The following is a 24,433-nucleotide window of genomic DNA, read 5'->3' as shown; positions in this document are numbered from 1 at the left end:
GTTATTTTTTCTTCTTGCAGGTGGGAGCAGGATGGATTGGGAAATGTAAGTACTTTCTGTTGCAAGATTGCAATAAAAAGTTTTGATTTGGCAACAAACGTACAAACTTTTGCAGTAAGTCTCTGGTTTAGACAATTTTATTTTTTATTAGCATTCTGAGGGAATTGTTTATTTAAAGTAGAAGTTAGAAGTTACACGATACATGGGAGAAACGGGTAATTTAAGAAAGTGTTCTGAAATACTTTGAGCTGATTAGTAATAATTAGAAATCTACCTAAATAACATATAACTCTCGGTTAATCGTAATCCAATGAATCTGTGTCTTCCCAGAAATGATTTTGCATTAGCCATTAACAATTTATCTCAAATTGCAGTATTAAAATATGGCTGCAGGGACTGTTACTGGCTATTGGTATTAACATTTTTCACATATAGCAGATGACTTTTGCATTTTCTATACAGTTTTCAGAAAATTCCTAACTAGCCAATCATTTAAAAAAATCATGTCAGAAAAGAGTGTAGATGCACAGTAGCTATGTTTCACTAGACAGTATTCTAAAACTGATGTTATATTTCAAACAGGCAGCCCATTGTTGGCTTTAATGTAATGTAAGATCACTGCTATTGCATTTCTAAATATGAATGAAAACCAGTGAGTAGTTTTATTCCAGGTTTAAGTTATACTGTAAAGTTAGACTGAAGTGTCCTGTCTTGAAAGTAGTGGTGTAGAGGAAGAGTACTTTGAAGAAATAAATGGCTTTTTGCTTTGTACCATGACAACCAGCTTTAACTCTCTTATCAGTGTCTCCCTTTACTATTCTTCTAATTAGTGCGCTGGGAGAGATCTTTGGGTGCTATTGTCAGAGGAAAAGATCAGCCAATGACTCCTGAGTCAGTGAGAGATAAGTGGGAGAAGGTCTGTGACTTCAATAACGCCAGCAAACCAAAAAGTATCCAAGGTAAAGGGAATTCTGATAATCTTGACAGAGCAAGCAGGCTCTAACTGCACTGAACTGAATACTTCTTCTTTTACGCGCATCTACTAAGACTTCAAATACACTACAAAATTGATTAATTCTATTGTAAATGTGTAATATTAACCACTCACTGTTTCAACGTAGTAAGATCTTGTAAAGGAAGCTTTTGTGTTCTTACTTGTATAATTAAGACAGTTTTCTATGTATGTGATGTTACTTCCATTCTGTGTATTACAGCCAGCTTAGAGATAATGTATTACTTGATTGGACACAAATAGAGGTAGTAAGCAGTGTAATGGAGAGGTCACACATTCTTTTCAGTTCTGGAGTCTTTGTATCTGGTGGACTTTTCCATACCAAAAAGCTGTCTGGTTGGTATAAGTAGTGGTATAAACAGTGAAGAAGCTTATCACACTGACTCCAGTTCCTGAACAGCATCAGCCCCTTTACCAGTGTCTTCCAATACTTTGTGTCCTTTCTGCTATCTTCCTCATTTTCCTTCCTGCTATTGTCTCTGTTTTATGCCAAAATGACTCTGATATTTTCATTACCATATTTGCTTTGCTTTCAAATTCCAAACTGTGTCTTCATTGTCTTATCTGTATGTGCAAATTTAATTTTGATGGTTTATTTTTTATTCTCAAGATGCTACCTTTGTCTGTTGTTAATATGAGTTAAATTGTGAGTGCTTAATTATTATGCTTGTGTTTATTTAGGCCAAGAACTGAGTATTTGTTAAATTAGGAAATGCCACAGTGCACATGTTTTGGAGAAAAGGGAAAAGGGCATCCTCTGTACAATGTCTGTTAAACATCAGAGATACTTAAATTGCTGGAAAGCTCAGTAGATGCTTAAACTGTTGGTCTTGAAGTCTACTAGGGGTTTTAACAAAACTTTAGGGATGTGCTTTTAGCTGTCTAAAACAAAACTAGAATGACAGAATTTTCCCTTTCCTGCATGTATTGGTGGAGGGATGTAAGTCATACAGTGGTTCTCTGTCACTGTACTGTTTTCACTGTTATCCCACTGCAGATACCCCATTTCCAAGTGTATGTGAGGTTTATAAATGTTAGCTCTCCTGCTATGGAATAGTGCTTATGAAAATGTCATTTCAGCTGTAAAGCTCTGATCTGTTCTCCAACTTGTCCCATGTCTTCATTAATTTTATTATTTTCAAAAGAAAAAAGTTGAGAAACATTTTTCTTAAAACCAATTTAAGAAAGAAGATTGAATTCTATTTTCTTTTTTTTTTCTTTCTACTTTACGCACCTTTTCAGTTTCTTAGCTTAACTTTTTCTCTTGGTATATAAAGCGTATCAAGCAAAAAAAAAAAATCATGTGTAAGAGAATTTTTATAGGGTTTGTGCTACTTTAAAGAATAGGAAATGGCTAATTGTCACTTGATTTGACAGTTGATGGCTGATTCAACAGGTTTTGAAGTTTCTGAGTTATCACAGTAATGGGCTCAGAAAAGCACACCTTTGTAGAGCAGCTGCTGATTGTGCAGTGTAGTCTTCGGCACCAACTCCTCTCCTTACCCTTTAAAGGTGACACAATTGGTGTAAGTAACTGACTGTGCCTGTTTCACCTTGCTTTTGATGCTTCAGGTGTCTGATCTCTATAGATCTTCCCTGAGCTTTACAGGCTTAGTCCTTAATGTACCTGGAGAAGCTCTGGCAGTTCCTCTGCATTCCCACTCAGTTACAGGTACTGCCCTATTATCTAGTAAAAGATACGATTACTTGCATAATCACTGCAGGGTGCCTTTTTAATGCACGAAAACCTGAGAACAGGTATATTTTTATTTTTCATTTTTTCTCTTAACAAGCTGCATGAGAATTTAACCATTGGGAAGACAAAGAAATGGAAGAATCAGTTTTGCTGATTCTCCCACATTCTCTTTACCAATATTGAAACGTCACTATATATATAACCCAACATGAAAATGCAGTGAATCTGCAGTGTCTCGTGTCAGAGCTTTTTCCTGATTTGTAGGAATGATGTTATATCACTAACGATTAAACTAAACTCATAGCTTTTATTTTTACCAATTCAGAGCAAACTCAGCAGTCATTCAAGAAAATAAGCACAGCATAGTCTGGTCGATGGGGTTGGGGCATAGAACTAAGTCACAGTGACTTTCCACTTTGTGTCAGACAATCCACTGTAACCAGCTCTGTGTAATGCTCTTAGGCAGCAACGGCTGCAAAATAATGTGGCTTGACTTAGCTTGTGCTAGAAAATTATTGATTTAGACTCATTTGCAGCTGGCTCTTAGGGGTCTGGGACTCCTGTGTGTAAGCAGAAAACTGTATTAGATATGACACAGAAGCTTCTGAATGTGTGGTCTCCTCTAGTTGGTCACAGTTGCATATTGGTGTGTTGGCTCTTTCTGCTAGTGCTGGTCGGTTTCTTTCTGTAACAAAGAGGCAAAGTTTAAACTCTGCTGTGACACAGGTGAAAAATAATTTGTCTTGCAGATTGTGCGGTCTGTACAATATGTGCAGACCGCAATAAAGTGCAGTGTGTGTTGCACAAATTAGTAGTTTTAGTTGTTTTGTTTTTTAGGAAAATGATGAATTTTGTATGTTGTATTCTCTGCCACTCTTATGAGTAAATTTTTTTTTCTCTCACTGCCTCAGTTTTTACCACCATTGTGAAAAGATGAGCCATTTTAGCTAAATCTGGCATCTTGGATGTCTTTAGTATGCTCTTGTATTTACATGGTTTTTTTTTAAATTTCTTATAGGCTGTCTAGGTACTTAAGTACTCTCACCAGCTGACACATTTAAAAGGCTGTTCTCTAGTACAGAGCAAATTAATCTAGAACGCGTAGAATCTGCAATTCTTTTTTTACTTCAGTGCTCAAAATGAATGCTCATCAGGACAGTTTGAAGATGACTGAAAAGTCAAGTTTGTACTTGTGTAAAAACCTTACTTATCAGTGCATTTGTAATCTTCCATTTCTGGCCAGCTATTAGCTCATAACAATGTACCTAATCACAACCTTTGTACTTCTTACTGCAAAAGTTTAATTTGCTACAGCTTTTAAGGTGTAACCGCCTCACACAAGGGACTGATATCTGATGAACTGCTAGAATTTCACTGTAAATCTAATGCTGTAGGTGCTAGTCTAGCTTGTTACGCCAAGCAACAGAATTCCAGTGAAGACTGAAATGAATTAATACGTTGAGTCACTTCAATTTCATGCTAGCAGTCTCTGGAAGACAAAAGTAATATAGGGAGGTTTTTGACTGGGGAAGTTCTATGTTGTAGAATCGTTAAGGTTGGATAGGACCACTAAGTTCATCTACTCCAACTGTCAACCCATCACCACCACCCACTAAACCCTGTCCCTCAGTGCCACACCAACACATTTACTGAACCAGGGGCGGTGACTCCACTGATTCATTGGGCAGCCTGTTCCAATGCCTTATGAATTTTTCTGAGAAGAATTTTTTTTTCTTAATATCCAACCCAAATCTCTCCTGATGCAACTTAAGGCCATTACCTCTCATTATATTGCTAGCTACCTGGAAAATGTGACTGACCTCCACCTTACTACAGACTCCTTTCAGGTAGTCGCACAGAGCCATGAGGGCTTCTCTGAGACTCCTCTTCCCCAAACTAAACAATCCCAGCTCCCTCAGCCATTCTCATAAGACTTGTGTTCCTAACCCTTCACCAGCTTTATTACCTTCAAACATGCTTCAGAGCCTGGATGCCTTTCTTTTGGTGAGGGGCCCAAAACTGAACACAGTACTAAAGGTGCACTCACCAGCACTGAGTGCAGAGGGATGATTACTTCCTTGCTCCTGCGGACTGCACTATTTCTGATACAAGCCAAGATGCCATTGGTCGTCTTGGCCATCTGAGCAAACAGCTGGCATATGTTCAGCTGGCTGTCAGCTAACACTCTGTCCTTCTTTTCCATGTACCTTTCCAGCCACTCTGCAGACATCGAGTTACTGTGACCAAAGTGCAGGATCTGACACGTGGTCCTGTTGAACTTCACCCATTGACCTCAGTCTGTCAGTCCAGCCTGCACAGATCCCTCTGTTGGACTTTCCTACCCTTAGACAAATCAGCACTTCCACCCAACTTGGTGTCATCTGTGAATTTCTCAATTCCCTCATCCAAATCATCAACAAGATACTAAACAGGGATGGCTCCAATACTGACTCCTGATGCACATCACTTATGTCTAGTCTCCAGCTGGGTTTACCTCCATTCACCACCACGCCCTGGGCCCAGACCTCCACCTAGTTTTTTATCCAGCAGAGGCTATGCTTAATCAAGCCACAGACTTCTCCAGGAGAATATGCAGGAGACACAGTCAAAGGCTATACTACAGACTAAGTAAACTATATCCATAGCCTTTCTCTCATCCACCAGGCGGGTCTCTCGATCATAGAAAGAGACTGGGTTGGTCAAGCAGGACCTGACTTTCATGAACCTATGCTGGCCTGATCCCCTGATTGTTCCACACATGCTGTGTGATTGCATTCAGAATGATATGCTTCATAGTCTAATAACTGTGGGAGAAATGTCATTTAGCCGTACTGTGTTATGAGAGACCAAGAGAAGCAAGCTGTTCTTGATACTTTGCCTTTACCAGAGCTGAATTCCATGCATCATCTTTCTTGTAATCTTGACATTAGCCAAGCCTCAGTCTGAAGGGTTTTTTGTTGTTTTTTTTCTTTTCTTCTTGTTTGTTTGTGTAATCATTTAGGAAAGAAATCAGCCACTAGGATGATGTGTTACCTTTATGGCAAATATTAGAATACAAACAGTACTAACTTTCAGGTGCTTACTTTTGAAACAGTTGAAAAATAACTCCTAATATCTTCTGAGTACTGTTGTTCAGGGAATTAAAAGCAAAGTATTTACTGTTGGTATTTCAGACACCAGGTCTTGTAGCTGATTACTCAGAGCAGACCTGATGGAGCAGGTTGTCCCAGTCTTCTCTGAAATAGAGTTTTTTTTTTTTTTTTTTTTTTGCAGAGGCTCATATTGCACTGTGCTTTGGGTTTGAGATGAAAACAGGGGTGATAACACACCAATATTCTAGCTTTTAGTTCTGTCCTGGCACAGAGACTTTTCTGCTTCTCATGCTACCCTACAGGTTAGGGGCTGCAGGTGCATTAAAAACTGGGAGGGACGGAACCAGGACAGCTGACCTAAACTGTCATACTTAGTAATAGAAGATGGAGGTGGAGAACAATGTGGGTGGGAAGGGCAGTGCTGATGTCTGAAGTGATAGTGTTTTCCATTTCACACAGTGACCCCTGCTTTTCTGAAAATGGCTGTATATCTGCTTGCTGATGGGAGATAACAAATACATTTCTTGTTTCACTTTGCTTGCATAAACAGCCTTTGCTCTACCTAGTAACCTGTCCTTATCTCAATACATGAGCTCTCCTTTTCTTCTGAGAAAGGGAGTGAACAAAGTAGCTGCATGTTGCTCAGTTGCTCTCTGAGATTAAAAGCACTACAATGTGTGTAGACAGCATTTACCGTCAACTATTATATAAATGTCTGTAGAAAACAGCACTGCAGTCAAATTGCAGATGTGTATTTGTGTTTAAAAATGAATTCAGAAGCTGAATTTTATTTGCTGCCATGTTTGTTGTGTGTATAATCAGAGTATCTCATTTATGTCTGATTTCAAATGTGGTTTTTTTTATTTTATTTTAATTCCTTTCTCTAGAATCTATAGCTGTATTGCATGATGTATTAAGTCAGATAGAGTCACAAGGGAGTATATCTATGAATTCCACAAGTTCTAGATCACTGGCCTCTTCAGCAGTTGACACGGTGAGTACCTCTGTCTACCAGACATGCTTGAACCTAGCTGAAAACCTTGGGCATAAACACTTGTTCTGTTAGTGATTAGCTTCTATTCTAGCTTACTGTCTGCAGAACAGAAGATGATGGGAAAAATTGAGGCTAAATAGACTGAATAATGTAGAATGCAAATGCTTGTAAATTCTGTAAGCCTTTTTAGTTAGGTATGGTTCAGATAAGACTCACCAAATATCCCAAGTTGGAAGAGACCTTCAAGGATCATTGAGTAGAACTGCTGGCCCACATGGCACAACCCAGAATGAAAACACTGTCTGTGAGCGTTGTCTGAACACTTAAACTCTGGCAGCATGGGGCTATGACCACTGACTGCCCTGGGGAGCCTGTTCTATGCCCACCACCCTCTGGTGAAGTGGCTTTTCCTAACATCCAACCAGACAATTTCCTCATGCAGCTTTGTGCTGTTCTCTCAAGTCCTGTCACGGTCACCAGACAGCAGAGATTGGTGCCTGCCACTCCATTCCCTGTAAGGAAGCTGGAGGCAGACAATATGCACTAAGCAGTGCATTTTTACTTCATCTCCTTGTTAAAATATAGCTAATTTTTCCTCTTTTCAATTTTATTAGTACTATTTCATTGACTGTCTTTTGAGAAAAAGCTCTTGCACACTGCTGGGCACAGAGCCGTATGAGGTTACAACATAAACTGCTTGCAGTAAGATAGTTATTGTAGGGTTGCTTGTACTGCAGCAAAAATAATGATGTGTTACAGTATCTGTTGCTCATACTTCACTTTTACATGGAACTATACTTTTGAGAAAGCAGTCAAATGTGGATTTTTCTTGATATGGGAATTACAGAAAGAGTGCAAGTGCATTACTGAGTATTATGAAATTTTATTTTACACTGATTTCTGATTGATTTTCAGACGAGCGTTGTTGGCCAGAAGTTGACTACTAAGGTGTATAAATATACTCACTTGGAGCCTATTCTATATGCTCTTGGTGTGGGAATGTCAACTAAGGATCCGGATCACCTGAAATTTCTCTTTGAAGGAAGTGAGGAGTTCTGCTGTTTACCTACCTTTGGAGTTATTCCAGCTCAGTCTTCAATGTTTGATGGTGTTCCTTCTATCCCGGGACTAGATATAGATCTTGCAAAGGTATAGAAGAGCTAAGCACCTAATTTTGTTTGATCTTCTTGTAACTATAAATTAACTTTAATTAGCACATTTGTAGTACCAGTAAGTTCTGTCTATTTTAGAAAAGGAAAATTCAGTGGTTTGTGTTTGCTCATCATAAAAAATTACTAATTTACTGCACTTATGTGAACTGAATCTTCATGAGATGGTACCAAAAAAAAGCTTAAATATCATTTTGAAAATACTTGCGTTGGACATGAAGCTGGAGATAAAAAAGAAAACAAAAACAAACACAAAACAAAACACCACACAATTCATCACATTCTAAAATATTGATTTCCTTGCCATTAATGACTAGGGGGAATAGGGAGCAATGGAGTAAAGAGCCTATTTTTATTGTAGCATTGCCTCTCTCTACATAGATGCTGCATGGTGAGCAGTACCTGGAACTGTATAAGCCATTACCAACCTCAGGTCAGTCCTTTTGTGTTGCTGATTTGTTTGTCATCCTGTCAACCTTTCTTATAGTCATGTTAAAAGTAGAAAGAGGGAAGCTGTGTTTCGATATTTTTATTTATTGCAGGAAGTGGAGGAGAAGAAAGGCAAACTGTTGCACTGTTGAAGGAAATAAGAAACCATGTTATAGACCTCTGGTGTTATGTTCTTATGATACACACAGAAAACTCATGCCTAATGTTTGAAATACTAAAAGCTGGGTTTTACTTGTTTGTTTTTTGTTCGTTTGCTTGTTTTGTTTTTCTTTGTTTTTAAATTAAGTCTGAAAAGAAATGAGCTAATTATTAAGCAAATGCAATAAGTGCAGGTCTATTACTCATATGGAATCATATGATCCTCTTCAAATTTCTGTGATTCTCTAATCTGGTATTAACTAGTGATCTGTAAACAATCTTGAAGCAAAATCTTATGATTCAAAAATTTGTATATGTTCTTATTCTTGTACAGGTGAATTAACATCAGTTTCAACTATTGCTGATATACTGGACAAAGGTTCTGGAGCAGTCTTGCTTATAGATGGTGAGAAAGTTCATAATTTTCTGAGGAGTGTAGTAAAATTTCACAGGCTCTGTATTTAATTAGCTGTAACAGTAACTGCCAGACTTTGCATAATAAAATCTTATTTTAATCTTCTTACATGTTAATGAGAGCTGAGAAATGAGCTAATTACTTATAGCTGTAGATAATGTCATTGTTAAGGTACTGAAATTAAGAATGCTGTTTTTTGGAAAAAGGTTTCAGAGGTTTGCTTTCTGTCTGTGCGAGGGGAATAATGCACTGTGCAAACTGAACAAAGTTCTTTATTAATAATTGCTAGTCCTGTGTGAAGGCCGTCATTTTAGATTCTGCTGCCCTTTAACAACAGCACATGTGTCACCTAAACTTCCCTTCCTCTTATATCCAAGTTAAGGGATCAGAACATTTGTGGAAGTTGCTAAGTGGTTGTTTTCTGAATTTTGAAATCTTTAGGTATGATATACCATGGTACCTTGGGGGAATAGACTGCAGGAATAGATTAATAGTGAATGAATCTCTAATCACTCTGAAGTTCTTATTTTCCCAGTTACTGATAAAATTTTATGAAGGCGTTTCTGTCCTTCTGTTCCTCCTTGTTGTGTTTTGCTCCTTTATCAGCCTATCTTGGAATCATAGAATGGCTTAGGAAGGAAGGGACCTTAAAGCATGTCCAGTTCCACCCCCCTGCTGTAGGCAGGGTTGCCACTCACCAGATCAAACAGCCCAGGGCCCATCCACCCTGGCTTCGAGTTCTTTCTGTGTGCAGAATGGTGGTGGCATTTAAATTCCTTCCATTAATGAAAGTGGGCATTACTTCAGTCTAAAGTGTGAGGGAGCAGAGTATGTGCGAACTGGAAACAGGAACCTGAGTTTTAATGATTCAGTGTGAGATGTTTAGCTTCAGGAATGAGTGACCTTAAAGCAGAACTTGCTCAGGAGCTCTTTTAATGCACCAATCGATGCAGACTGGTATTACATCATTGTGTGAGTTGGTAGCATGCTTTATATACTAGGGATTCTTAATAGCTTTTAATAACTCATATCTTATAGCTCAAGACTATCCTGTTATGTGAATTGCTAATGCTGTGTGAAATGCTGAAATAAATATTAATTGCAGCACTGCATTTTAACACCTTAAATGTCATCAGCTTTTTGATAGCTCATTTTTAAATTTTAGTTCTTCCATATAGATCAAATTCAAGATAATATTCAAAACAGCTGATTAGTTTTCACTAGCCAAGAAGTGATTGACAGTAATGCAGTATGGAAGTGTAACCACTGTCTTTTCCTGAACTTGTCTGAACTATTCTCTTGTATCCATGGATGCTAATTATATGAAAAAAAAAGTACAGTATACATCCATTCTCTTTTCTTGTTTTTCAGTGAATACCTATTGTGGAAAGGATCTGGTGTGCTATAACCAGTTCTCTTTATTTTTTGTTGGAGCTGGAGGATTTGGTGGAAAACGAACATCAGAAAAGGCCAAGGTAAGTTAAAGCACATTCATATTAAAAAAGTAATAATAATTCTGTCATTCTCAAGAAAATAGTTGCTCTTTCAACTAGGAAGGATATGCTGGCATTTGAGTAGTACAAAATAGAGTAGCTCAGTTGGAATATAGCTCAGGGATTACATCCAGCTGCTTGACTACTGCAAGGCTAACCAAAAGTTGAAGCATATTATTCAATACATTATCCAAATGCCTCTTGAACACTGGCAAGCATGGGGCACTGGCTGCCTCTCTGGGAAGTCTGTTCTAGTGTTGGACCACTTTTCCAATGAAATGAGGGCAGTAGGAGCCTGTGAAAAAGGTACTGTTTGGGACATGGACAGTTGGTGCATATGTTCTTGCAATTAGACAGCAGAGTGAATCTTAGCATGGTACTGGTTAGATATTCCTACAATAAAATATTTGAAATTACAAATACAAAGTATCCTAGTTGAATACAGGATGGAAATTCTATGAAAATGTTTAGAATCAGAACTAAGTTGTGTTGCTATTTTAGTAACTAAGCAAAAATAGAAGTTTTGGAACTGGTATTTTCATATTATGTACCACTCTAAACTTGTGAGGAGCTGTCTGCTTCTCTCCAGCCATCTAATTCTGTTATATGTTAGTGGCAAGTATTACATGAAGATTTTGTTGTGTCATTAATAAGGATACAATTTAGTGTTGAGAGTATTTGCAATAACTTGCAGTCATTTGTGGACTTGACGTTAGAAAATAGCGTCTTTAAGTTGAAATTAATATGAAATGTATAACATGGACATGAGGCTCCTAAAGTGGATGCATATTAAGTCTTTTAGAAGAGAATCTGTAGAAGTTGGCAGTGTAGCTGGCTGCAACCTGAAGTAGCTAAATTTGATCCAGCTATCCGTTCTATCAAACTGCCCCTCTGTTGCCATCTGGCACATGGGAACAACAGGAACAGAATATCAGTTCAACTTCTACTGCAGTACCACCACCAACACCTCTGATGTCATGGGCCCACATAATAAAATAGGAGGCATTACTTTCAGAGCAGCCTTCATGTTTGCTAACTGTCAACCACACGCAATAAACAGACTGAGAAAAAAATGTATGTTTCTTCACAAAAGCTCGCCTTGAAAGTTTTTCTTCTCAATTTACTTTTGATCTGAGCAATTTTTAAAAGCCTCTGAGATCTGAACAAAAAGCAGGAAAGTGGCTTTTATTTGTAAAAGTAGATTTTGGGAGCTTTACCTGTCATCCATAACTTTAAGATCATAATTTTTGGCTGTTCATGTTTTAGCATGAGCAGCAAGGTCAGTGACAAGAAAGAAGTTGAGATTTTAGAGACCTTGCCTGGAGGCCTGATGCTGAGCTGTGGGGATTATGCCATGTAGATGCACAACAAGACTTTTTTTGTGTGTGTGATTTTAATCCTGCACTAACTTTCCTGTAATGATCACACTTTCATTTCTGCCTCAAGTTTATAACGTCAATTTGGAATTCCATAATGCCACATTTCATCAGTTTATCACTGCAATATATTCTTTTCCTCCACTTCAGAACTTATTTTTATTTCTGTTTGGGAGGGTTGAGGTGGTTGAGGGGGCCATTTTCATTTAAAAATAATTGATATTTAGTAGCAATTTTCTCTAAACACTGAGAGTGTTAATGTTTCGTTTAGTAATTTTTTTATATGTTAATTTTGTGCTAATAGTTGATCACATTTTAATGCTTGGATACATGGCTGTGGTGAAAATCTTGGCTTGCTAAAATTCTGAGGAGTGTTGGATTTGAACTTGCAGTTTCTGCAAGAAAACTCTAGGTGTAGCTCTTCATAAATTCGTGCATCTACATGAAAGAGGTTTGGAAAACGAAGAACAGGGAAGCATTTTTCTTTCTCACTTCTCCTGGAGCGGTGCTCCTGCATTCTGGGGGAGATTTAGCAAGTGATTAATAATGTCACATGAACACACAGTGTGCATGTCCAAATGCATGCAGTGACTAGTCAGGTTTCTGATGTATAACTTCTCTTTCCTTTAATACTGTATTGAAGAGCAGTGCCAGCTCTGATAGAATGTTACTGTGAGCTAGAGCCTTGACGCACTGCAGTAATAAGTCAGTTCAACATGGGCTATTGTAAGCTCAGCATGTTCACTAATTGATGATACCTACTTTTTGTACATTTGTAATACAGTAGAGGATGTTCTTTAGGAGTTTTGCTTGGTTTGGTTTTTAATTTTTTTTACCTAAACCTTTATCAGTCATAGAGAGTTTTTGTAACTCTGCGAATCAAACTTTATGAATCAACTTCAACAGTATGCTGATAAAGTTCCTATCATCAAAACTGAAGGAAAAAAAAAAGGCTGCACGTTGCTTAGAATGCTGTGTGGCTTCATATGCAGCATGTATTTGTAAGACAGAAGGAAAAGGCAACTGAAGGACCGAAAGCAATATAGTTAGTATATTAGTATATAAGTAAGGGAATACATTTTTTTGTATCCTGTTGAGGTTTGGATATTATTTTAAAAGCTTTACTTTTATACTGACATTGCAAAATACTCATGTTGCATGAGACAGCTAGCTTTTAGGTAATTCTCATTTGATCTTTTTGGATAGTCTGGAAGAAACGTAATCAAATTGATTAGCCTCGTGTTACTTAGGCAAATCTGGTGCCTTATGTTCACTGTCTTTGCAAAGATGAGCTTCAAAACTTATTTTTTTAACGTTAATATTTTTCTCTTACTTGTCTTTGAAGAAAAGTTGGGAGAAACCCTAACAGCTTTGTAAGTGCTATTTTGTCTGTACATTTTTAACTGTAATTCTGATAAAAGATTTCTTGTGGTGAAATATTGATGAGACAACTTTTGCTTTAGGTAACAGTGAATCCACCCAAGAGACCTCCAGATGCTGTACTTTCTGATGTCACAACATCTGATCAGGTAGAGTGGTGCATGCTCAAGACGTAAAAATGTCTATTTTACTTGAAACTAGTCTTGCATGATATTAATTGTTCCAGTTTTCTGTTATACCTCAGGTATTTATATATTCTTGTACTCCATGTATAATGTGAAGGTAAAATTTTTGCAAGATTAAGTTACAATAGTATATTCAATGTTCTAAAACATTCTTGTCACAAAATGGTGACAATTTTATTATGCTTTTTATTACAAAATTCTACATAGAGGAAATTAACAGTGATTACGTGTTTTGTTGTAAGAAAAAAAAAGGAAGTTCGAACTTTACCTTAAATGCTGCATGCAAACATACAGTGACTTAAAAAATAAGAGGTTTTGAAAATCTAAATTTCTTTAGTAGTTACTGTCAGGTAAACTTTGAAATACTGACAAGTGTCTGTTAAGATATTTTTCTTTCCATCCACAGTCACACTGAATCACAGGCATCTACTTTCCAAAAGCAAAACCCGAGTAAATAAAATCTGTCCTTTTCTGAAGGTGCAGAAATGCAAGAGTAAAACAAGAAAGAAGGGAAAGGTACCAGCATTAAGACAGAGAACATTAGTTTCAAAAGCAATGCAGTCCTGACTGGAGGCTATACCTATTGGAGATGTTCAGTTAAATTATTGGGCATCAAGTGAGCTGTGGTAACAGCGATGCATGCTTGGTTCTGATTATGTACACAGTAATTCAACTGAAGTCTCATCCAGCTGATTTATGTACTTGAAATCCTAGTTACTCCTGTTCATTTAAACAAGGAAGACACCAGGTCAACATTCCTTTTTCTGTCACTAATTTACTTGCTGCATCACGAAAGACACAGTGTCAGTCAAAAGGACACGGGCATCCTGTTCTGAATAGACTTCATCAAATGCACGTAAGCACGTCAAGAGAAAAAGGGGAAATGAAAAAATGCTCTGCTCTGCAGAGGTTGAGAAATGATGCTGTCTAGCAACTGACACTTTATTAGAGTTAAACTAAGACTATTTTAATGGCTGAGTAGTTAAGGCATTTTGTTTCAATGCTGAAAACTAGTTCAAATTCTTCTCTATGTGATAGTTTCAGGATTAATTCTAGATTCATCAATTTTCAGAAGATATTTGTGACCCCTCACTCCTAAGCTAGGTTCTGAGCCTAAATCTCAAGCCAGAGTCTCTCTACAATTGTTGCTGTGTGGCAGTTATCCTATGATGCAGAAATTTCGAAACTTTGCTACTGCAAAATAGGTTTTTTTGCAATAAAGGAGGTGGCACAGAGTAGCCATCATGCTGCTTTTGTTTCATGATCTGCTCTGACAGGTAAATAGACAATGATGATTCATCTCACATTACATCTTGCAGGAGCCAAAGGCAATGAATTTTCAGCATTAGAAGGCTTATCTGTCAAATGATTCAGTAGCATCTGTGTTTAAGTGATGATACCAGTGTATAGGATGGAGAATGTGCAGATCACAGGAACTATACGGGGGAGAAGTACAGGCTTTTAAGTGTTTGACAACTTAAATTTTACATTTCTGTGTCTGTGAAATGACATGTAACTGCCTAAAATCCTTGCAAATACAAGCTGGCATGCAAATTGCATTAACGTTTCTGGAGTTTATTTCTCCTCTGTGTTTAAATGCCTAAGGTGTTGACAAAAATGACCATTGCCATTCAGCCATCAAAACAGTTTAAGTTTGAGGAGACAGTTTGTCAACATGAGCCATATTCGTTTCCGGAGATTGTTGTGACATTCAACAGGCTGTTTTTGTGTCACTGCAGTTTACTTAAGAAAAACACAGTTTTGTCCTCTTTCACTTCTCACAGTCTCATCATGTAGGAGACAGCCTGATAGCTGGAGCACTGTGCATCTCTTAAAAATATTTACAGTGACTCCTTTCTTTCACTGGATTCATTGACTCTGGTTGCAGAAGCTACGTTTGATTTTATATTAACCGCTTGCTGTTACCTGTGTGAGGGCATTTCCTTGGCTTCACTGTACAGTGCACTCTGTGGAAACAAGAAGACTGCAGAAAACTCTCAGTAAAGAGAGGTTTTTTTACTTTACTTTACTCTTTACTCTTCTAAAATTTGTGCCTGTTCCAGAGAAGTTATTTAAACATCAGCCAGTGCTTTTTAATGAGTGATGTGAAGTACCGCACTGTGAGCCACTGGAAGATGAAAAGTAATCAAGTATCTGAGCTTCTAAGGCTGTTTAAGGATTAAAAATTGCATCCTGAAGTACATAAAAATTTTTCTGTGACGTTTTTCCCATGTTGCAGAGATATGTTTATGCTGTGAAATTTTCTAACTTGTTCTCTGTACCATAGACATGTTTTACTGGGCATACTGCCATAAATCTTTTGAGTAAAAATAGAACTTTTGACAGAAGGTCACAAAGTCTAGAGAATGCTTAACTATTAGCCGTTTAATAAGAAATGATTTGTACGATTTCAGACCATTAGGGAAAGTATAACGCAGTTGCAGATCTTCAGTATTGCCGAACTACTCCTTTTTTTGCCAGTTTTCAAACGAGAAACTTATGCTACAAATTTTGATAAATGATTTCTCATGCAATTTAGATGCACTTAAGTCTTACACGCTTGTATCTCTGGAGAGTTATCACCACCTTCCCAAATGTGTTGATTTCTTTGGAATTTTCTAGTGGTTGGCAACCCTGCACATAGCAGGGGGGTTGAAACTAGGTGATCATTGTGGTCCTTTTCAACCCAGGCCATTCTATGATTCTACAAATTCATTTTTTTGATGACAAACACAAAATAAGCTGTAGTGTGTATTTGAGGTTCATGGTGTCCAAGTGATGCAGGCCACTTTTGAGGAAGGAAAAAAGTATAGGGTCTTGAGTTTGTTGGGGGCTTTCAGTTTTTCTTTTGTTTGTTTGCTCCTCTGGGAAAAAGCCATAGTATTCTGATATTGTGCAGGGTGATTGTTTTCTTCTGTTTTCTAACTGCTAGTTAGAACTGTTATCTAACTTCAGATATCAAAATGAATATTCAGCACATGCAGCATTGTCACAATAAGTACACAGGATGCCACAAAATTAAGGTTTTCAAGAAGCAGTTTTGGTTCTACTATTCTGTGTTCCTTCCCACTTAATTGACAAAAAAATGGAAGATTGGAACAAGAAGTTTGCAGAACTTTTTGTTAATGTCAAGTTCAGTAAATTGTCTAGTATTTAAGAAATATTTATCATTGAAAAATTACTTTTTCTTGTCTCAGTATCCTGTATTTCACTGGAGCATTCTCCCATATTGAATTTTGTATCTTGAGTATTTGTTGTTACTTAAATTGAGAGAAACAGGCAAGGCAAAGAGGCAGATAAGGCTGTGTAGATGGATTTTTGAAGTGTCTTCAATCTCCCGTTGTAAAACTGTATGTAAAGGCAATTGTGCCCGCAGTATGCCTCTACAAAACCACATCAAATGGCTTGTCACAGAAATGGTGCTCTTGGTGCTACTTCTTCATGAAACTTAGCTGTCTCAAGCACACGACACTTCTAATGTGGGGCTAAAAAAAATTGGCCATCCTTTTGGATAGATCTGTTTCCAAGGATTTTTGAAATTCATTGTTAGAGCTGGTGAAACTGAGACTGATGATGATGTACGACTTTTTGATATCCTGTCATTTATGAGTTGATCTTGTTTGGAAAATTTTGGTAAGGTTTTTTAAGTGTTGCAAGATTAAAAAGAAAGGAAATATAGCTTGCTCTGAATGTAGTCCTAATACTCTGTGAATGCAGTGCTTCATGATGCAGTTTTTAATCAAATGTTACACTGGAGAGCCGGAATTGGTTTGTGCTGCTGACAATTCTGACCTTTTCTGCTGTCTTATCGTTTTCTGTATGTAAGGTAAAGATGTTTATAAATGCATGAGGCATTTTAATTCCACAGAGTGTGATTAAAGAAGTGATTTACAGTGTCTGGTGGTCTTCAAGACAGTGATACAAAGCAGCATAGAAAAGCCAGCTTTAGGAAAAATATAATGATTTTGTATTTATTCAGGAATTTTCAGAAAGATTCAGTAAATCCACACTTACACTAATCTGATTGGATTTAAAACGCACAAACTGCATAAAGCCACATATAGATCAAACATTAGCTAACAAGATGTGAATAAATTGCTCCTTTTTAGTCTTTTCTTTTTTTTTCTGAAATACAGGTGCTTTTCTTCTCAAAGAAGAAAAAGTATCAGTACCTGTGATATTTCAGGTAGTGTGGTCATCACCTGTGAATATGACCTCATGAGTCTCCCTCTGTCCTGGTTTCAGCTGAGACAGAGATGATTTTCTTTATATTGTCCGATATGATGCTGTACTTTGGCTTTAGGAGAACAACAGAGTTGATAATGCACTGATGTTTCAGTTGCTGCTGAGCAGTACTGCACAGAGCCAGGGGTGTTTCCGTTTCTGTGCTTCTCATGCTGTCCTGCCAGTAAGGGGGGCACAAGATTCTGAGAGAGGACAGCATCAGGACAGCCAACCTAAACAGGGCAAAGGGATATTCCATACTTTATGACAGGTGATAAAACTGTAAAACTGCAGAGTTGGTGAGGGGAGGAAGCACTGTGCAGGGACTGGGTGGCGTCAGTCAGTAGGTGGTAAGAAATTGCATTATGCATCACTTGTTTGGCAAATGTCTGTATGTCTGTGTGTATACATATATATATGGAAAAATTATATACATATAATCATCATTACTATTATTTTTTTCAATGTAAGAATTCTACTTCATTTTTTTTCTTCCCGACTCTCTCCTCTATCTGGCTGGGTGGAGGGAGGGAAAGAGGGAATGCACGGCAGTGTTTACCTGCCTGCAGGGTTAAATCACAGCACTCTCCCTTCCTGAGTGACTCTCAGACTTGCTATCCTCTTCCATTTACTGCTGTCCTCTAGCTGTTTGAGTTTTCACTGTCTAATGCTCTGTCAAAAGCACGCTTCTTCATCCAAGTGGAAACAATCGTGAAGACAATGTACAAAATAAGTTTATTGCAAAAGAGTGGATTTAGGAATAAACCGTATTAAAAAGATATCTTGGAGGGAAGATGTGTACAGGAAACTAAATTTTAAAGTCTAGTGCATTATTAAAGTGAAATCTACTGTAAAATGTTGTCCACCCATTGTCAGCAATATATATAAAACACTGCTTTACACTTAGTATGAAATGTGAAGACCCCTATAAGCTTCTGTGTGATTAGGATGTTGGTATTCACCTGCGGAAAGTAATCATATACAACGCATTTCGTATCTATTTTCATCTTAAGCCTAAATATTGGTGTATGTTTTTAGAAAACATAGATATAGGTAGAACGTGTAATTTTTCTGACACTGTGCACAGACGTTAATTATTTCCAGCTTTTACCTGTTTCTCGGGAGAGATTTTATTCTTATTTTTAACAGCTTAGAATAAAAACCAAACAAAAACAAAATCAGGGGGATGGAAATGATTTGAATTCAAGTTGTTTTTTGAACGAGTGCAGTATACTCCTTTGAGAGAGATGATGATGAAATCATGTTCATGCGGATGGGGAAAATATGGTTACAGGACAAATGTTTCTTTATGTCCTGCTCTGTAAAGATTGTGGTACAGCATTGCCTGAAAACATGTAAATTTAAATTAACTTCAGAATATAGTGCCAGAGAGCCTCCTGGAGCCTCAGGTAATTTTTGTTATTTGTAGCATAAATAATTTGTTTCATAATGAAAAGAACGAAGTTCTGCAGTAGGTTCACAGATCCTGAGAGCTTGCCTGACAAAATGTGCTTAACAACTAAGGATGATACATGCAGAACAGAGGAATGTGAAGCCATTGCAAAGACTTGATAATGTTTTCTTAATTTATCTAGAGGTTTCAGGATTCTTCACACCCCTTACATTGTGTAGTTAGTGAATGTTTACATTTGAAGTTTATTACGTATTATGAGGCTGTACCTGATTGATTTTTTTGTTGTTGCTTTCTTTTGCTTTTATGTGGGTGTGCATGCTTATCCCCATTGGGAAGATCAGATTATACTTTTCTAATTATGATGGTTTAGAAAAAATAACTGATGGCTTCAGTTATACTAGAATTTTATGTGATAAGATTGTAAAAAAAGAAAAGGTGCTAGGATAGCAGTGATTTTGTTTAAAGAAGATGATCTTCATTTCCGACAGTTGATTTCCTTCCCTTGTCTATAAATGTCTTACAGAAGTATATAGAAATTGTTATTTCATTCGAATTTCTACAAAACAAGATGATTTGAAACAGTTTGTATCTTTTAATTGGGAGGCCCCACTAGAGAAAAGGCTTCCTGTATGTTTGCTATGCTTCTTATAAATAACTAACGTTCTTTGAAGCCTGTGCCAGAAAAGTCTTGAATTTATGCTGTCCAGACAACAGAGAAAATGTAATTGCTAGCTTAAAATGGTCTAGGGTACTACACTTGTTTGTCTTAGTTAGTCTTGTTATTAAATAGAACTGTATGTGAACCAGGTTTCCACAAAACATATTCAGGCATTGGAAGCTGTTATGAACAACTAATAGGATCTGTTATATTTTATGCATAGACCTACTTTGGTGAGAAAAACAGTTGGAAGGAACAAACAAACACTTCTACTTTTCTATTGTTATGTGTGTTCTATTGTTATATATGTGTTGTTGCTAACTGATTGCTCTTCCTCAATATCTGTAACTTAGATTTAAATAGATGGTTAAAAAGAAGTTATGGCAAGTGGAAATCTCAAAGTTGAAGTGTAGTTGCTTATTTATTAGTATAGTGCATTAATTGATCCCTTGAAGCATCAGCACTGAGTCTACCTGGAAACATTCATTGTTATTAATGTAAGTCAGAGCTCATTGAATTTTAGATGACATTTGTGCTGTTTTTTTGTCTTTCTGAGATGGCTAGGCTGCTTGCCGTTGCTTTAATAAGTTGTTCAGTAAAGCATACAAACATGCACATAAACACACGTGCACATACAAAAAAGTACATGAAAGTGTAAGGTCTCAGGCAAAGCTCTATCTGACAAGTTAGAAGGCAAAATATATGAAGAGTTGGCTTCATTTTTTGTTAGCTTTACCACTGACCTTTATTGCAGTCCACAGGCAAGACTGAAATGTTGGCACAGACAAATTGAATATCGCCTTTCCTTTTGTGATCTGGCAGAACTCCTAAATTGTTAAGAAATTAGACTTGACAGTTTGTGTTATTAATTGGAGAACAATCTAACCATGTTATGACTGACTTCAATCTAATGCCCCACATCAATTGGCTCTTGTCATCCTCCGAGGATGCATCGCTCTGTCTGCTTTTATGCTATCACTCAAGATTTCAGGAAATGTTATTGTAGGAGTATAGAAAACAGGGCCAACAAGGCTTTACAACAATTCTTTTCCAATGTGGTATGTACTTCATATAATTTTATACAATTAAGTAATACTCAAGAGTGTGGCAAATGAAAAAAAGTTTGTTGGCAGACCTGAGGTGACTGTGCTTAATTTGCATAGCCTGCTCTGTAATTGCTGTTACTCATTCCAAGCAATGTGTTTTCTGACAGTGACCAGGGCCACTTCCAGCTGTCAAAGATATAAAGGCCAAGTATTTCCTATACTCATGTGCCAGGTTTTTAGCAAAATACATTGATCACATAATAATTGATCACATTGAGGTATATTATTTCCTAAATGTGATGTTAACGGTGTAATAATTCTCATCGTGATTATTTTGAAAGGCATCCGGCCTAAGAATTGTCTTCGAAGTACTGCTTATTATCGCCCTAAATAAATGAGTAGTGTATTTTACAAGTTCAGTAAGAAGCAGCTGCATAGATTAAACTAGATTTAACTTGAAATTTGGTCTCTTATCTAAATATAACCTTCCTCTATTATAACTGTTATTTAGTATCAATTAACATCAATTGCAATGGCACCTTTGTGGAAAATTTTTTTTAAAAGCCTTTTGACATCTTTTAATTTACCTTAAAGTAGTGTAATAATTTTGTGCAATTCACATTTGGCAACTTCAATTTTCTACTTCTAAAGAGTGGTGGTTGTTACATTTTTTACTCTGTTGAAAGAGCTTCATTAATAAAGGATGATACTCTAATTTGTTTAATTGCGTTGAGAGCAACTTCATTAAAGCTGTTATCCTGTAATTTTTCAAATGAAACTAAGGTTCTGCTTCCCTCTAAAATTTCTTTCATAGTGAACTAACTTCAATATTTGTGTGTCATGAAGACCATAGACAGGTCTTAGCAAAGAAATTAGTGGTACCTCAAAGCTGCTATTCACTCTAGCTTTTGCCCGGAGGAACTGTGGATGCTCCTTTCCTGGAGCTGTTCAAGCTGGATGTTGCTTCGGACAGCCTAACCTAGTGGAAGGTGTTCCTTCCCATTGTAGGGGGGTTGCAACTAGATGGTCTTTCAGATCCTTTTCAACACAAACAATTTTATAAGTCTAGTGGATGTGAAGGGAGGAGACGCTCTACATAGATAGTAATAATTAGCCCCTTTCCAATTGCCTGTTTCCACTGTTCACTCCAGCTGCCTTCTATGTGGCAGTGAAAAAATTTACATTAACCTCCATTTTCTCCTCTGCTTCCCTGTTGGCCCCTCAACCAGCACTGTGTATTTCACTATAAACTCCCTGGAGGCCACCTCTGGAATGGATGGCATCTATGACATCACAGCCACTGGCAGTAAATTCGACTTCCTTTTTTCAGCTTGATTGGATTGGGCTTGCAGGTTGCTAGCTGTAGTGTCGTGGCACTGAAAGGTACTGCCTTCAGATTTGGACCTCATTCTTGTTTGGCAAGGAATCTTAGCTATTTTTATTTGTTGTTGATCTTATAAGATTAATTTCTGATTGTTTTTTTCCTTTGTTGCAAACTACCCTCATTTGTATAATCGCATACCTTTTTATATAATCTTGGTGCAGAGTATTGGGAAAGAATTTTTATGATAATGATATGCACTATTAAAATAAAACTTGTTTTTTTTCTCTTCGGTTAAACTCTTGCACAATTTGTATATGCCTCTTCACTAATGTTACTTGCTGGTTTCTCTGCCCTGCTGGGAGCATTATGGTAGAAGAACCTCATGATTTAGTTCTTTCACTGAAATCTCATGACCATGGCATAATCTAGACCAGAAACACATAGAAAAGGTTGACTTTGCCATTCATCTCATAATATGGACTTCAGGCCACTTCACACATACAGCAAATATAGGATTTGGCAGTGGAAATGCTGAAGCCATACAAACATAGGAATCTAAAATACAGCATCCACATCATTAAATATTTCTCAGGTTTATCCACATTCACAGTATATACAATACATTTGTATTTCTTTTTCCTAGTGGAGGAAAACATTTAACGTGAAACAAAAGCCATCTAGAAAAACCAGCCTGTCACTTGGGGGACTTTTGTTTGCTTAATACTGGGATCTGCCCTGCTGGAAGTTGCTGAGAGAATGCTATCACAATTATTCTTGTCGTGTTACTCTTAAAAAGCAAGGGAAAAGAATGTTTCTGAGCTCTGTAAGATGCATCATGTGTTGAAGAAGCATAGTAGCATTTTTTGTTGTTGTTTATTCTGAAGGTTTTCAGATGTATTCTTTTTTTAAGTGAATAAATCTGTCATGCGAGAATTGCTTTAAAATTGCACTTCAAGCAAATGAACCTACTGACAAATTCTAAGAAATATGTTACTTCCCTACTGTCAGATTTTAGTGAAGCTGGATCTGCCTGTCACGAGAATATGTTTTTACTCCCATTAAGCAGTTGATTATTTTATCATGTACCAAGGTGCCTCAATTTCATTAGTTTATTCTGGGCCTTGGCAGCTTGTCTGCACAAAAACATAACTGTTATTTAGTTGATTGTAGAGTTTATTATCTAAGAGCTAATAAAACAAATTTTGAGTAGTTTGATAATCTGTAATTTTAAGTAGTTTCTATAAGCCCTAACCTCCCACTTTTCTTTGCTTCTGAAGGCTGCCTTGTATCGGCTTAGTGGGGATTGGAATCCTTTACATCTTGATCCAAGTTTTGCTGCACTGGGAGGTGAGTTGTGGGATCCTGATGTATTTACATTTGGATAAAGGATGATGCAAATGTATTTTTATTTTTTGCACTTTATCAGTAATTGTCTAAGAGGCTGGGAAAAGCAGTGTTTTTCCACAGGTGTCCTTATAGTCACCTTTAGATGTCTTCAAAGTTTTGTGTGGTGCCTCACTTAGAAGTATTGCTTCATGTACCTAGGAATGCTTGGAATATTGCTCAGATTCTTATCTACAGTCAATAAGGAAGTCAATCTTTTGTCTGATTTTCCTGCTGGAGTTTGTATGTTTCCACCTTCCCATCTGTTCAATCTCTGTTTTCATAAGCAGAAATAATTCAATTAACTATCAAAAGCTTTGGAGGGAATTACATAAACTGTTTGATAGATCATTCTTTCCATTTAAATGATTTTGAGATCATGTTAGTGTTGGTGTAGCTTTTTGTGCTTCTGTGTAGTCTTCTTGACTCCAACAAATGACAAGAGGGCAGGATAGAGTGAAGCATGGTTTTTTTGTAAAGTTGTGTACCTAGACCTCTTGGTAACACAGTACATTGGCCATGTATATATTGCTGCATTAGAAAGTCCTTGCAGGAGGAGTAAAATTCTTCAACATACAAAGAGCACTGGTACAGTGAAAATCTGTATGTGAATCTGTCTGAATACTTAAGAACAGTGCTGGTTTTTACAACTGTGGCAGTTTCCTACTCAAATATCTGTGCTAGACTTATGTTTAAACGAAAAAGAACATTACTGAAGAGGTCTTTTAGATGTATTTATTCTAGTTATACAGAAACTTTTTTCCTAGGATGCATTTAAGTTCATTTTTGTCTTTTAAATTGACCATCTCTTACCTGTGTGCACTGGAAGGAAGCATAAACCTTAATGCACTCAGGTGATTCCAAGATTACTGTTAAGCCTTCTTGCAGATAGGTAATGCTTCAGGGAAGATACTCAGGAAAACGTGTTGATATTTTTGTGTTTTTATTCCTATGGCAAGTGCATACACTTAAGATATTGAAACG

The 24,433-nt window shown here is 37.1% G+C and overlaps 1 protein-coding gene across 2 annotated transcripts in view; it reads left to right on the top strand.

The window, feature by feature from the left end:
- Positions 1-24,433, top strand: part of HSD17B4 (hydroxysteroid 17-beta dehydrogenase 4) — a 55,297-nt gene that overhangs the window by 15,107 nt on the left and 15,757 nt on the right. For both annotated transcript variants that reach the window (XM_048930829.1, XM_048930830.1), the window contains exons 10-18: positions 21-45; positions 831-959; positions 6,688-6,794; positions 7,710-7,943; positions 8,345-8,396; positions 8,886-8,957; positions 10,338-10,441; positions 13,299-13,364; positions 23,344-23,413. In XM_048930829.1, the coding sequence (XP_048786786.1) occupies positions 21-45; positions 831-959; positions 6,688-6,794; positions 7,710-7,943; positions 8,345-8,396; positions 8,886-8,957; positions 10,338-10,441; positions 13,299-13,364; positions 23,344-23,413 (859 nt within the window). The remainder of the gene's footprint in view (positions 1-20; positions 46-830; positions 960-6,687; positions 6,795-7,709; positions 7,944-8,344; positions 8,397-8,885; positions 8,958-10,337; positions 10,442-13,298; positions 13,365-23,343; positions 23,414-24,433) is intronic.

The sequence above is a fragment of the Lagopus muta genome, chromosome Z (assembly GCF_023343835.1).
Source record: "Lagopus muta isolate bLagMut1 chromosome Z, bLagMut1 primary, whole genome shotgun sequence".
Taxonomy (NCBI): Eukaryota; Metazoa; Chordata; class Aves; order Galliformes; family Phasianidae; genus Lagopus; species Lagopus muta.
This window is presented reverse-complemented; position numbering and strand designations above follow the sequence as displayed.